This window comes from Strix uralensis, chromosome 3 (genome assembly GCF_047716275.1).
Source record: "Strix uralensis isolate ZFMK-TIS-50842 chromosome 3, bStrUra1, whole genome shotgun sequence".
Classification (NCBI taxonomy): Eukaryota; Metazoa; Chordata; class Aves; order Strigiformes; family Strigidae; genus Strix; species Strix uralensis.
In genome coordinates, this window is record NC_133974.1 from 90,145,752 (window position 1) to 90,161,536 (window position 15,785).

Below are 15,785 nucleotides of genomic sequence, written 5' to 3' on the forward strand. Positions count from 1 at the left end.
TCAACTACTTTCAATGGTATTTTAATACCATGGTGCGAATATCAAACAAATCATGAAGCAGTCATCAAGAAACGAAGAAAATCATTTAAGAATGCAAGCACAAAAATACAGCCACTGTTGCTTTGCCTTCTTTCAGGAGGCAGGCAGGAGCTAGTAGGTCCCTCTTCACGTCTGTTAAATCTTGTAAAAATTGCATTGTAAGCTTAACACCTTCCATAACTGAGTCAATCCCCTGCACAGCTAAATAAACTAAACAAATATACATGTATCAACTGTATGTGAACAAATATTTTTAAAATAAGTGCCATATAGTTTTTATTCACCTTTCTTGTGTAGACTGAACAGCCCACAAGTAGCAACAATTGCGAGGATCATTCTCAGGCTCTTGAAAAGTAACAGCATAGACAGGAATCCTTCCTCCTTCAAGCTGAGAGTGGTGCCTACAGGTTTAAAAAAAAAAAAAAAAAAAAAAAAAAAAAAAAAGGTGAGCCTAGTGGCCCTGTTTGTAGAAGGGCAGAAGCATCTTCTGAGAAAAGAGCACCTTACGTGCTCATCCTCAAAGTACAGAGATCATACTTCCATCTCAAACAAGTGAGTCAAGGAAGTGACTACTTTTTACGCAACAGTCAAGAGATGAGGAAATTACTGTCCATCCAATGGAATAAACTGGGTTCGTGTCCTCCTCTGACTAAGGAGGAGGAACATAAATGATTGCTTCAGCTGCCAGGCAAATGATTGTTCCGACTGCTGTAGCCTACTTCAATACTGAACTTCAAATGCAGCACATCTTCTGAACACATACAAACCAGCACCAAACAGAAGTAGTTTCTCACTTCTTTACTTGGACTATGTAAAGCATTTTTCTTCCAGACTTCTGAACCTTATTCGTACCTTCACAATCCATTCTTGCCACCTAATTATTCCTCCACTGTCTACTTAGGCATCCAACAGTTTCTGGCAAGTCACTGCAGATTTGCTGAAGTGAATCCCTATCTGAATTTGGTCAAATATTTAAAGTGAGATTGCTCTTTGGCAGATTTAAAATAATCTCTTAATTTTTCTATTCCTTCTAAGTTTACATGTCCCTTATTCTCATTTCAAAGTGTTTCATGCAAACTTTCATTCACATGCATTGTTGCCTTGGAATGGGTCACTGCTCTATTTCAGCCAAGGCTGAAACGTAGGAAAGAATATATATTCAGGCACAAATCACCTATTGATTCTTCATGTCTCTCTAGTATCATCTTGGACACTTTAAAAAATATTGTCACCAAAATCACGCTATTAACATACTTAAGCCTTTCAACGTGTATGCCCTCATTGCAGTAACCGGTTCTGAAAAATTATTCCTAAAACCTGTTTCTGCAAAATACTGTTTTCACTGAATACCACTGATAGAAGAAACTGTCTTATAAAAATCAGCTCTATCACATCTTAACTGCTTGACATAATTGCTCAATTCCTCAATTTCCACAGGCACAATGAGAAAAAAAATCCCAGTCCATTGGGGAGAAGGAGGTCCACTTAATCCATGTATGACTTAATAGTTCTGTCAGAAGAGGATTTCTAAACATGCCAAGATTATACTCAAAATTTCAGTCCCTGAAACAGGTCTCTTCAAATTAGCATACTTCCTTCAGCAAAAAATTGAGACCCCTGCACCTCCAGGCATGGCCAAGTGTAAAGGCCTACTTACTCCCTCTTCAAAGTTTTCATGTTCCATAGTGACAGGTAGCCATCTGAAAAACCCACTGCAAGCTGATTGCTTCTGCTTATGGAGCACAGCGTTGATATTGCTGTTCCAGAAGGATTTTGTAATTGAAAACAGAGATGTCTCCCTTCCCTGGTCACAGCTTCTCTTCTTTGTGGAACTTCAGCAGGAATTCTAGTGACAACTTCTAGATCTACACACAAAAAAAAACCCATGCAAGCAATGAATGTGTTACGCCATTTAGGTTGCATTTTCAACACTGACATAAGAACACGTATAATCCAATTCTACCATCCCAGGCAAAATACCCATTTATGCAACACTTGTTTTGCTATTTCCATTTTGCACGTATTCAAAGAACGTTAAGAACTCTCTGATGGGACAGGTATTCTCCCTCATATTTCAAAACCAGGAAGAAGTGTAACCTTCAGAGACAAATTCTGCTTGGACTCTCTAAATCAGGAGTTCATCATGAAGCTATCTGAAGTGCCATCAACTCCTGAAGCAACTGTTGTAATAGCTGGAACAGCGTATGCCATCTGAATACATAAACTGGAGATATCATTCGTCCAAATGCATGATTTTGGTAAGTCGGGATTTATTTTAAAAAACAAGCCTAAAATCTGCCTCAAGTCAATTAACAGAAGCAGAAGAACATTCCCAAGAAATAGGACACCGCCGACACAATTTCCTGTCAGGCAGCTGCACCGACTCAGATGGTAAAACTCCTACACCTCACTGGTAAGAACCACAGGGACATAGGGATTGTGGTGGGAGGAGGGCATTTGTAACATTAGCAGGAGTATTAAGCCACTCCCATTTTTAATCAGTTCAGGAGTATACGATTTCAAACCGCCACCCATAATCAGCAGTCATCAATGTCTGCACACTAGTATCTTCAAAGTGGGACGCACAGTGCTTATTTAAAAGACACAAGGCTTCTTCCTTTCAAATTCAAGTTTAAAAACTGCAAGCTTACCCGACGCTTCTACTTCATTCTGACTGCAAGATAGATCATCCAAACAAAGATCAACCAGAAGTAGGTGACCAACATCTGTAGCCACTGCTGCCACTCCAAAGAGCCATCGCAGACTCTGATGTAGGTGCCGAGTACTCACACTGGCTCCTCCGTGATTAGTTATGGGTTCTATAGCAGTTACCTACAGGAAAACTACAAGTTAATATTTAAGCTGTTTGACAAGCTAAACAGATATCATTCAAAAGTGAAGCCAGAAGTAGGACATCAGAAACAAGAAAGTAAATACAGAATCATAAGACTTAAAAACAAAGCATTGTTTCCAACTGTATCAAGAAAAAAGAAAAAAAAAAAGCCCTGTACAAAAATCTCTTACTGCTTTCCATTCACAAGGTCTCCCACAGTTATTTAACTGAATTAACTTCAATGTAAATGGTACATTCCATAATTACAGCTTACCAATTTTCCTTTCCTACTTGGAAATAACTAAGTCTAAGAAAACACATCAAATCAGGTGTAGGCAAGAAACTTCATCATATTTAAAGGACCTAAGGAAAAGAGACAAAACTCAATCTAGTTCTCCCACTGCTCACAGCCCATCAGCACTGGGATACAGTCTATGTCGTCTTTGGCAAACAGGTATTAGGATAAATCATGGCTGTAAGTCACACAAGGCAGCAGTCAAGTTGCATGGTAGACACATTTCCACAGGAATGAAACGTGTTTAGAAAGTGCTGAAGGGAGATACTGGCTTAGTAAAATTTACTCTAGTCCTCATTTAGAATAAAGATAACAATGAGATAAAGTAAAAAAAGTTTTACATGCACACTAGCACTTCTACGAATGTTAACAAAAATTTGGAAAGCCAGCCGAAAACAACGGCAAAAAGAACAGCAGCTTGTTAGATAAAAAGCTAACTCCAACTAAGGAAGAAGCGCACGTTGCTCCTGAACATGCGAAGCAGTCTGCATGCAACTTTATTGCAAGGTGAAGACAGACCTTTCAGCACCTGCAACACATCCCAGGACAACACTGACTGCTATAGCAGAGGTACAAGCACACGAAGACTCCTGCACTACAGCTATACAACAGAAGAAGAGAGGCTATCGTTTAGCCTTCTTACAAAATGCAACACAATGAAAACAGGAAGCTTTACAGCAACAACAAAGTTTCACATGAAAATAAAACAAAATGTGAGCATCTCAAGGGAGTCCAGTTTTCGAGACATAGTTTTTGACCCCCTGAGGTGGGGAAAAATAACCAAACCCCTAAGCCCCAAAGTTTTCTCCTCTCCCGTATCAAGCACCTTCTATGACTACACTGCCTGGCAACCTACTACAGAATTTACCTTTCATCTTGGTCACAAGAATTCTTATCTCAGAAGTACCTACAGTAATTTAGACAACTCATTTTGTTTCAGATTTCCTCTAAATCAAATTAAATGTCCAATCTTCTTGGCTACTCGAAGGACTATTGAAAGCATTTTGATTATTTGAATTCTTGCTGCTCCAAGTCTTAATGACTGCTACAAGGAAAGCAGAAATACTGCACATATCTTGCTGCAGAATTAGCCAAAGTTCAAGTGTTGCTTCTAAGTGCTTTTCCTTTTTTAAGATTTATTTCATTGTACAACTGGCTCCAAATGAATCCTTTCCATTTTTGCATATACGGTCTTCCAAAAAGGTTTCCCGGTTTTAACACTTCAATTTTCCATGTAGAAGCTCCTGAAACTGCCTATTTTTCCACCGTGCTATGCACTGGCTTTTCATATTCCCCTAGACTACTGCCAACTCATTCTGGGAATGAACAAAGAAAACTCTTCTCAGCTCACTGACTCTGAATGCTACCCTTCTGCCTACTACAAACCAGGAAAATTTGTGAAAATACCGTTCAATAGTTCTGAAACAGACAACCATTATAAACCAATTAAATATAATTAATATTTTAAATTCAGATTTGCTTTTACAAGAATCCCATTCAAATAATACTTCATTAACACTTTGAGTTTTCTGCTGTGTTTCACATGTATATCCAGAGGGCAGTGAGAGATGCTCCCACACACTAAAAAAATCATGCCAAAATTCCTTCTAAGCCTGTGAGTTTTGGGGTTTTTTTTAACTCATTTCTTTACTCACTGAGTGACTACACATCTATTCTCACACTAAAAGGCAGTCATACAGTCACTATAAATACCCTGTATTAATACACTAATGGCTTCACACGTTGGACCAGACTTACTCTACGTTAGTGTTAACCTCTACAATTTAGTTGACCACAGGAGATACACCCACATGGAAAATAGTTCAGAGATTAATGTGCTCATTAAAACCTTAAAACGGGAATGACAAAAACCGTGGAAAGTGATGTTAAGAATAGATCTGCATCTTACTTTTGAAGATAATCAGTGTGAAAATCAGAGAAACATTCAGGCAGATTAAAAATGCATATTACATAATGTATAACTCGGAAGTACGAGTTACAAAATAAATTCAAAACCTACGGACAGTGGCCAAATACAAGTTTTATCTACTTGGTTTTGTTTCCCCTTACTCCCACTCACAACTTCAAAGTTAACAGTCCAACTAGCAATACCGGTGTCCTGTCTATGTGGAACTAACTCATCTAGTAGCAAAGAGATAGGAAGCAAAATGAAAGCAACAGACTCAATGTGCTTGTAATCCAGAGCATTCAGGGCATAAGAGCAAACACTCAGATAAGCTTTGGCTTTATTCCAAAATCCACAACCTTCATCACACAACAGCCAACTTCTCCCCCCAAGACTTCTTCATATTTCCTCCTGAACCACTGTTTTGTGGTATAGAAAAACTCCATAATACAACCAAGAACTATGTTCGATTTCAAATCACTTCTGTAGATACAGATTCCATAGGTGACACAGTCATTCTTAACCTTTCCTTTTCCTATTCCCAGCTTACTTATATTTAAGAACTAAAACTTAGCAAAGCTGTGCCATTTTCCACAAACATAACTTACTTATTGATTATACGCTTATGTCAGCACACGGCTTGCCTTTTCATCTAAACTCCAGGATTTCTCAAGATGGTAGGCAAACTAACACAGTGGAGCACCAACCCAACTCCTGTCTTTAGAAACTACCACAGTACAAATGCTTACTACTAGTAACCACACTGTAGCATTACAAAGAAAATGCCACCTGTATTCGAGCAAGTCAAACCAAATCACATTATGGAGAGCTGAGTAATAAATACGTATTTATTTGCTGCAGATTCTAAGATGATAAAAATATAGTGCGTCTTGATGTTCTATCAGCTTATGCTGATTCTTGTTTGCATTAAGATAATGAGACTAAGGGGCATCACATCATTTGAGTTTACGGGTTATAGAAGACAGAAAAATTAGTAACATTACACCAGTGTATCCCCTCCACACAAACACAATATTCCATAAGTAGAGATTCAAGGACTGCAGATGGAAAGTCAAGCTTTCAACAGTCCGTCAGATAACTCACTAAAGGCTCTTTTGTCCTATCCTAAGTCAACATAAAAATATGTTCTGCTCTAAAGTCACTTGCTTGCTAGTCTGACATTCATGGGAATGGGCCTAAGTCATTTACAGCACAACTACGGACGTTTGAGATATTTTAAAGACAGTATTTCTAACAGAAATAAACCATTTAGGAAATATATGTTCCAGAGACTTTAAAGAGTGGGTTTGGTTTTTTTTCCTTTTCACTCTGGCCAAAAAAAGTTAGTTTTCAATGCCTTTTTGTTTAAGTGGAGAATTAGGTAACTATGTGCTCTACAGTAAAACCAGAAAACTTTTACTATCAGTAAACTCAAAAAATAATGGTACCGTTAAGCCCAAGATTTTCCATCAAGGCTCTCTTGACTGTATACTCTAAAGTGACAGTATGCTAATGCAATGCAGAAAAAATACCTCCTACAAAGAGGCGCTCCAAAGCTTTTCCTGAAACAGGATTATGCAGCACCTAACCAACATAAAATCTTTGTTTCTCCAATTAACAAGTACATACCCTTCCTGGAAGAACAACTGCTTTAACCACTCTTGATATTCCAAGGTCGTAGAGACAGAGAACACTTCCCTCTGCTTCTTCCAACCCAACCAACAGTCCAGTTCTCTTCTGCCAGGAAAACTCCTTTACCACACGAACAGTGGGAGGCTGTTCATTTACTCCACTGAAACGGTATGCAGAGAGCCGCTCTCCTGTCACAGAGCTCACTACCTCAAGTTGAGGACCGCACACCAACCATGCTAGGCCATTTCTCCCTGTAAGAGAAAAGAAAGCTGACTAAAGCAAATTTCCAACGGAAGATTGGGAACAGCTGAAAAATCACTGTCACTGCTCCCTTCCATCAATAAAAGTACCTAACAGAGGAAGACCAACATACCTAGTTCTGGTCAAGTATTGAAAAATCACACACTGAAATCCTCAAGCAATGCGTCTTAAAATTAACAACCTTATTATTTTGCATTTGTACTTGTCATTCCTGCACTGAAAAACTCTGATTGTTTGGAATAAAGATTACAATATATTGATCTATAGTGTTTATACCATATTTGGCTTGTTTTTGCTAGAAATCATCTAAATACATACAGGAATACAAGTCTTAAAGCATACTTCAAATAGAACAAATCTAAGCCAATTCATTTCTAGTTTATTCATTTCACTTGACACATGTCTAATTTGGGCAGAAATTATCTTAAAGTGGGCACTGCATGAGTAAATTTAAACTTTTACATGTGCTGAGCACAGAAAGAATTTAACACCTGTTGTTTCACTGAACTACTTCAAACTCAAAGGAAGTAGTAACCCAACTACTGCACTTACAGTCAGGGAGATAGATTCTACCTGGTCTTAACAGAAGCCTAGACATCCAGATAGGCACCCAGCTCTACTTTCAGATCACCTAAAAAGTCAATGACCTAATCTGCTTAGCCTCTTTCAGCAACTCTCACTGGGTACTCATCTGCATCCTATTAAATACTTCGGAAATATGGCTGCAGTGCTTAACAGTGTTTGCCTCCTCCTCCTGTTTTTATTCAGACTACAAAAGAAAAAGCAGGGAGTTTTGCCTCCGTAACAGTTCTGCATGTGATGTTATAATGGTCATAGAGCTTGAGCTGCTATAAGTAAACACAACCCAAAGCAACGCCATTACTTCTTTGAAAACTGCCTCTTATTTAATTAGAAATTGAGGAAGGCTCACTGACTCAGCATGTTTAAGTAAATTATTTTAATAGTACAAGATTGGTGCAGATTGTTGCCATTTCAAAGGTCAACTACACTAACGTTTTAATACCAACATTTTTAATCATTAGAATATCCTTTTTGTTCCTGCAAAACCTGATGCATCTTAACAGCACCAACCTGACACAGCTGATACTACGACTCTATGCTTCAGGTAACCTCTAGACAATAACAACTTTACACCAAGACCAAATTTAAAGGAAAATGCTCACCTCCAGAAAACTTCCCACTCAGCACAGAATCCAGGGATGTCTCATCTTCCCCAAGTGCCTGAACAGTCACCTCTGGAAACTGCAGCAGACTGCTCGTTACCTGAGCTGTTAGGTCTCGCATTCTTCACTGTAAATAAACAAAAAAAATGCAGAAATAGACTCATGTCAGCCATAAATATTTTTGAGATTGCACAAGTTTCATCAGGATGCAGTGAATAATCTCCTATACATCTCCTGTAGCTCTTTTCCTTAAATAAAGTGGCACTCAGGACAGTTTTCGATCTTGCAGCAGAGCAAAAAGAGAATCCTTTTACTTTCCTGATGCTTATGAGATCACAAACAAAAAGTGACACAGATGTATTGGCAAGATAAATAACAGGAAAAAAACAATACACTGAGTTCACATCTACTCACATAGGTTACTAAGATGCGATCTGAGAAAAATCGTATTTTAAAAAGCTTCTCAGTAAAAGGTATAAGTTTCCGTTTGTCCTTTCCCTTGATTTGATACTTTGCTATTTTTTGTCAGTTGTCTTTAGTAGATTTCACACATCATTATGTCTTGTTCACCTTTTGCATGTTCATTCTGAACATTAAGGAATCCTAAATTCTTAACCACCTTCATTCTCAAAGTCTTCCAGAAAACATACTGTTGATATTTTCACATTACAAGCAATACAGGCTTTCATAGCTCAAGTAGAAAGTAGTTTTCCATACACTTATGATGGAAACGTAACACAGCACCTGTGTTTTTTCCTATACTTAAATACTCATATTCTTTAATCCAGCCCCTTCCTTCCTATTGCCTGTCCTTATCACATCTCTGCAATATTTTACAAAAATTTCTAGGCCTTTCAGACAGTTTCCACACTTTTACAGGTGCTCCACAAAAAGTCCACATTTCAGTATGCCAAGATAGACTTTTTGGTGGGAAAACTTAAAAGCTGAAGTGATTTAAAAGATTAAATAGGTGGCTAAAGAAGAGATATTCCATACACGTGGAAATACAAACTACTCCAAGTTAACATCTCTTGCAAGTTCTCTGGGTTATTGAAAAAGCTGACGGAAGACAAGACAGATTTAATTATCTTCTTCAAACAGCACTGCTTTCTTCATGAAGTCTCAAAAGATAGTACACATAGTTGACTGCTCCTGGGTGTTCCACAAACTGACCACCTCAGGCATCAAACAGAACCCTCACCCTGTGCTACAAGCCAGTACAGCCAGCCCCTTAAATGTGCACACAAAAGCCTGCTGCATTAACTGTACCATACAGGTTCTCCTGCAAATGAAGTTTTATGATTGTTTCTTCCAGTGTGCACTAATAACCTATGTCCCTTACAGCACAGGAGGTTACAGCTAGTTTTGAACACTAGACTTTGGGAGCAACACAAAGTCATTAAAGGGAAATGTTTACAAATAAACAGAATTTACATGAATTGTACTTCCATGTAGAAAGATTATGCTCTAAAGCCTGGGCACTGGAATCTACTATATTTCCAGTCACAAGCACTCTATTTGAGAATATGCTCCAGTATCTTCTGCCAACATGAAACACGTGAAACACAGAAAGTGTAAGTCAGGGGCCCACACTAAGCACAAGTCAACATGTTGGAAAAAATATTGCCAATGGCAAAGCCAGTATTGCAGGACGCTGCTACAGGCAGCCAGCCTGACCACTTTGCCAGCATTCACAACTAGCACAGTTCAAGTTCCAAGTGGGACAACTTATTTGCAGCAGTTTTGCTGCGTTTGTTTTTTGGTACTTGTTATCATTTCAAAGCGACAGTGGGACGAACTTTTGCACTGCATCCCGGGGCTCCAGAGAGTAAAAAGCCCCACAATTTGATCGGCATTCTGGCTTAGTTTAACTGTAATGATTTATTTAATATGTCTTATGAGTAACCCGTAATACCAAATACTAAGGCAGATATACTGGGTTGCTGAATAGCACCTTTTAAATGCATCAGTCTGTGCCCATCACCACTTGCCCTGTCACTGGGCACCACTGGAAAGTGCCTGGCTCCGTCTTCTTTACCCCCTCCCTTCAGGTATTACATGCATTGATGAGATCCCCCTGAGACTTCTCTTACCCAGGCTGAACAGCCCCAGCTCTCCGAGCCTTTCCTCGTAGAAGAGGTGCTCCAATTCCCTCTAACCATCTCTGTGGCCCTTCATTGCGCTCTCTCCAGTACCTCCATCTCCCTCTTGTGACACTGGGGAGTGCAGGCCTGGACCCAGCACTCCAGGTGTGGCCTCACCAGTGCTGAGCAGAGGAAGGATCACCTCCCTCCATCCGCCCGCAAAGCTCCTCCTCATGCAGCCCAAGACACCACCAGCCTTCTTTGCCACAAGGGCACACTGCTGGCTCACGCTCAGCTTGGTGCCCACCAGGACGCCCGGGGTCTTTTCTGCCAAGCTGCTTTCCAGCTGGGCAGCTCCCAACACACACCGGTGCGTGGGGTTGTTCCTCCCCGGGTCCAGGACTTTACACTTCCCCTTGCCGAACTGCATGAGGTTCCCAGCAGCCCATTTCTCCAGCCTCTTGAGGTCCCTATGGATGGCAGCATGACCCACTGGTTTTATCACCTCTCTTCCCAGTTTCGTATCATCAGCCAGCTTGCTGAGGATACACTCTGCCCCAACATCCAGATCATTAATGAAAACATTGAACAATCAAACCCCCACCAAAGTAGCCTATTTTAAAATACTCAGTTGGTCAATCCTCCCCTAAGGGAAAACACTGACTATGACAATGTATATCAAGGAATTTTAGAAAACAGCACAAAATTCCAAAAAGAGCATATATGATTGTAGTGGAAAAAAAAAAATCTCTGAAAACCAAGTCTGTGTGGTAAGCAGTTCATGATTATTAATACAATGTTCCACAGTAATAGCAAGATCATTTTAAGAAAAAGAATGAACAAGTATCTTCCAGTAGGGCAGGTAACAGCATTCAAGAAAACTTCTCAACTGCATGCTCTCCATGAGTCACCTTGCCTTTGCCACTGCCTACCCGAACAGGCCAAGAGCACAGAACTTTGTGTGGCCAAACTGGAAATCAGATTTTAAGATACTCTACTGGGGAGATTTGAGTTGAAAAACAAAACACTCACCACCCCTAACTCCCCACCAAATCAGAAAGAGTTCTTCTCTGGTGGAAAGCTCACACCTTGACACACTGTAATCCAATCTACACTACACATCAAATGTGCTTATCAGTCCAATACCACGAGTAAGAACCATCAAATAGGTAATGCTCCAACACCTGGACCACTCACGTAGCTTTAAATTTAATCATGCTGCAGTTGTTCAACTGCATCTAAAAGCATGTGAAAATGCCAGAGCATCAGGCATGCCCAGGTTTCTGCTAGTAAGCCAATAGGCATTTTAAACCTTTTTTTTTCTAGACGTCTGGCTTGGCAGTATGGAACTAGGAAGATAAAATCCACAATAAATTATGAACAGTATATATAGTGGTCTGGTTATTAGGATGTTTTACTTGCTTCATTCTGCTCAGCTAAACCAAAGATTAATGGAAAATGAAAACAGTGGGAAAATAGATGGAGCTAGTTTAAAGGCACAGAGCCTCTCCCTTAAGAGATATACCCAACACTAACTGTGCTGCTGCTCTCTTTGAAAACTGCAATCACATCCCAATTTCTGTCTGTTAGAAATCAGATGAGTCTAAATGGCCACAGGCTTACTCCATGTTCAGAAGTAAAGCAGAATCTAACCTTTCAGCTGTATCCTATACCAAAGTGGTCCATGTAAAAGTTGGCAAAATTATCATTCTTCTTCACCCTAGGTACTTATGACTCCCAAACATCATGAACTTTTTCCAAAGAAAAGAACACGCCACAAGTCCTAGACCGATGATAGATTTTTGGATTTAAGAGCTCCAGAAACAAAATAATATTTAGATATTACATATTCACACAGAATCACATACAGTGAAGTCCGAGTTCTGGGATGTCAGTTCTGACTGACAGCAGTACATGAAAATCAGTTTCAAAGGCCAACAATGTTCTGGGTTTACTGAAGAAAAAGCTAAAGATACAGTCAGTTGCAGCTGAAAATACGATTTCACAAAACATGTTGACTTCACTGCCACCAAAAGAGAGGCCTTGCTACCGCCTCCCATCTCTCCATCTCCTCCTTTGTTCTACTCCTTTATTCCTGTGGCTTACCTTGCACTGACTTGAATACGTTTTAGAGCACTCTACAAGCCAAGTTAACTCCCTAAGCAGGCAGGAAACTAACCCACAGAAGCAGATAGTTTTCCACCAGGCTAAACTAGCTTGCAGAGAGAACTAGCAAGCATAAAGGTTGGCACAAGGAAGGAGGCAGGACAATGCACTGGGCAGAAGAGGGAATTTGTCTGTCTCCATTTTGTGGCAGTAAGCCGTTATGCTACCTCACGCACGTGTGAAACTACACACTCAGTCTGCAAGGAGAGCTAAAAAACTCTTCACTTTTAGAAACGACACCACCCAAGAAAGAGTCAACTTCTAACTCCCTCTTGCACTTAAGAGACTCGCTGTCTCACTGAGAATGGCTGCAACTGGCAGGCGTCAGTCTTTCATTCAGCCAGATGTGGAAGCTAAAGAGGTTTCAAGGAAGCGTTACTTGGTGATCAGAGAATGCACAACATTGGGTGACAGTATTCAGATAACATTTTCTAAGGAAATGGGACAAAGAGTGGGAAAAAGGCAAAGAAGAAATGGAAGAAAAACTAAGTTATATTTGGGAAAAACAGCATCCACTTCGATGACAACTACAGAATTTTTGGAATTATTATTAATGACTGGTTCAATGACATTTTCCCCAGAAAAACAGGAAGCAACTCAAGCATTGGAGGAGCAGTAGATGGAAAAGATGCTTTCTGCACTTCAGTAGTCAGGTTCAGTGAATCTGCACTTTGCCATATTTTACTCCTGCAGAAAGAGGATGTAGTGAGCAAGTCAGCAGGTGATTTAGTGAGTACCACTGGGTCATGTCTTTCCCACTCAGGCCAAAAACCTCCCCCCAATGTTTTGGGCAAAAATCCTACATTTAATCCAAACTCTAAATTTTAGTCTAAAAAGCCATTAGCGTAACAGAGACGGTCTGTCTCAGAATTCTACAATCAGGCTTATTTCACTGGAGTGCAGCCTACAGATTCTCCTGCAGTTTGTGCAGATGCTCCACAACCACAAAGCTACAGCAGAAGGTGAGAAGAAGAAAGAATTTCAGCTCTCTATCTCAACAACCCCCACAGCTAAGATCCTGTAGCTCATGCAGACCATAGCTTTGATTTTCCTTTGAATGAAAAAACAAGCAAAACCAACACAGATCAGAATCTGACACTAGAGCCAGTTTACCCAGCTACCTCCTACGGTTCTTCTCTAACACAACTACATTTTCATTCAAGAGTTGTAGACCCTGTCTAATGTGGCTAAGCTAGCAAAAGTTCTTAAAGTCAGTTCTGAAATTATGCTCTTTTTTACATTGCTTGGTGTACATGGACAGACAGACGTAGGTGCTAAGTGTCTCAGCACTGAACACACACGCACCCTTCCTAATAGAGTCAGCGGCAGTCAGCAAGACACCTCAGTGCATACCACACCGGTATGCTGTCTCACCGCTTGCCCCACCCATCACAAACTCCAGAATCACAGCACTACAATGAAGAGAAAGGCCCTTCCAGAATCTCTCCAGGTCACCTGGTCCAACCCCCTGCTCAAGCAGGGTCCCCTAGAGCAGGCTGCCCAGGACCATGTCCAGACAGCTTTTGAATACCAAATGCTGAAACATACTTTTACAAACAGCAACCTGACAAGCTGAACTGCAAAAACATCTGCAACACATGCAACAGGCCCTGGTGTTTGGTGGCTCTCTCCTACCAATTTAAGTATCCTCTCCACCAGACAAGTAAAACAATACCACACCAGTAAAGCCTTGTCACCACTGTTTCTCTAATACTATACGCAAAAGCTTACTACGCAGAAGATGCAAAATTCATAGAAGCCTGATTAAGTTCATTTCACCGTCTTAAAAAAGCAAACCCCAGACAAATCAATGCAGGAAAAGGAGTCGATGCAGTAAGTGAACGAGGAGCTGTCCTGAGCAGAAAAGGATACAGTGCTGTGTGCCCAAAGGCAGGGGACAGCTGCCAGCCGAGACCCACACAAGCATCCAGAGTGATGGGCTGGAGAAGGTGCTTGAGCTACAACATTTAGCCATAACACCCCAAAGGGGGTTCAGCGCTCCCGATGGAATTAAGTCTAGATTTCCCATCATTTTGCCAAACATGATCAGGAAGCCATTATTAGACCTGAAAGACTGACACCAGGCTTCTTTCTATTGGCAGAAGCTCCAGACCCGAAATCACTGCTTATTATGGAAGAAGAAATCAAGCACTTTTGTTTCAGTCAGCAACTCTGCAGCATGATGCACTCTTCATGCAAAAATCAACAGACACCCCCCCACCCCAAAACGCGCTGGATTCCGGTAAAGCTGCGCTCTCCCCGTTACACCCGGCCCTCTTGCCGCGATCCCCGCTCTACGCAGAGAGCGAATTTCCCGCCTCCTCCTGGAAAACGACACCGAAAGGGGGGAGGGGGGAAGAAAGGAAAATTAGAAGAAAGCAGATAAAAACCCTCCAAAAGTGACCGAAGGAGCGAGAGGCGGGGACGTGCGCCGGCTGGGCAGGAGGGAAGGCTCCAGGCGGCAGCCACCGCATCTCCCACGCCCCCCAGCCTCTGACGGCCGCCTCCCGGCTGCGGAGCCTCCTCGCACGCCGCCGCCTCTCATGTGCACCGCCCAGGCCGCGCCGCCGGCCGCCCCGGCCTCCCCCGCCGCCGCCGGGCCACGTGTGGCGGGGCACGGCGCCGCAGCCCAGGGGGTCACTTACATAAGGGGCCGGGCGACGGCGGCCAGGCCCGCCCAGGGGCCCCGCGGGCCCGCGCTGCGCCAGCGGCGGCGGCCTAGCCGCCTCAGGAGCGCCCGGTACCCGCTGATACGGGGGAAGGCAGCAGGAAGGCGGGGGTCGGCATGGCCGCCGCCCCCTCCGCCGCCACCTTCCCTCCGCACCGCTCCCCGCCGCCCGCCCACTGCCCACCCCAGCTCGTTTTTTCCCCCCGTACGTGCCGATGAGGGCGGCGGCATCTCCCGCAGCGGACGTAACAGCCTCCGCCTGCCGGGCCGGGCCGCGCCGCGCTCGGCTCCTGCGCAACGGCGGAGGCGCCGCGCCGGGCCGGGCCGTGCCGCTCCCCTCCCCCCGCGCGCGGCACCCACCTCGGTCGCTCGCCCGCGGCGCGGGGGCGGGGCGGGGGGCGGGGGTCTCGCGAGAGCCGCCGCGGCCACCGCGGGAATTTTCAAATTCGCAGGGCGCGGCCCTGGGCGGCGGCCGCTCCGGACTACGTGTCCCAGCGTCCCCGCCGCTTCCGGTGCGGGCCGGCTTCGCGCGGGGCACGCCGGGAGCCTGGCCGGCCGCCGCGCCCCTGGGGCTGGCGGGGCGTTGGGCGGGCGCCGGCCTTGCCTCGGGTCCCAGCGGCCGCCGCCGTCGCCGGCGAGTGTGAAGGCGGGCGAGCCCAAGAGCGCGCAGGGAGCGCTCCGACCGCAAGCCCCGCACAGCCCACCCTTGGCCCGCAG

General features: G+C 43.1%; 1 protein-coding gene across 3 annotated transcripts in view; it reads right to left on the reverse strand.

Annotated features, from left to right (window-relative positions):
* AHCTF1 (AT-hook containing transcription factor 1) overlaps nucleotides 1–15,547 on the reverse strand; it is a 50,347-nt gene extending 34,800 nt beyond the window's left edge. For 2 of the 3 annotated variants that reach the window (XM_074863286.1, XM_074863284.1), the window contains exons 1-6: nucleotides 15,282–15,400; nucleotides 8,151–8,277; nucleotides 6,703–6,956; nucleotides 2,691–2,871; nucleotides 1,697–1,904; nucleotides 324–440 (exon numbers count right to left, since the gene is read on the reverse strand). In XM_074863286.1, the coding sequence (XP_074719387.1) occupies nucleotides 324–440; nucleotides 1,697–1,904; nucleotides 2,691–2,871; nucleotides 6,703–6,956; nucleotides 8,151–8,271 (881 nt within the window). In that variant the 5' untranslated portion in view covers nucleotides 8,272–8,277; nucleotides 15,282–15,400. Of the gene's footprint in view, nucleotides 1–323; nucleotides 441–1,696; nucleotides 1,905–2,690; nucleotides 2,872–6,702; nucleotides 6,957–8,150; nucleotides 8,278–15,281; nucleotides 15,401–15,428 lie in introns of those variants that run through there. The other variant, XM_074863285.1, reaches the window with a different exon arrangement.
* Between the last annotated feature and the right edge of the window lie 238 nt (nucleotides 15,548–15,785).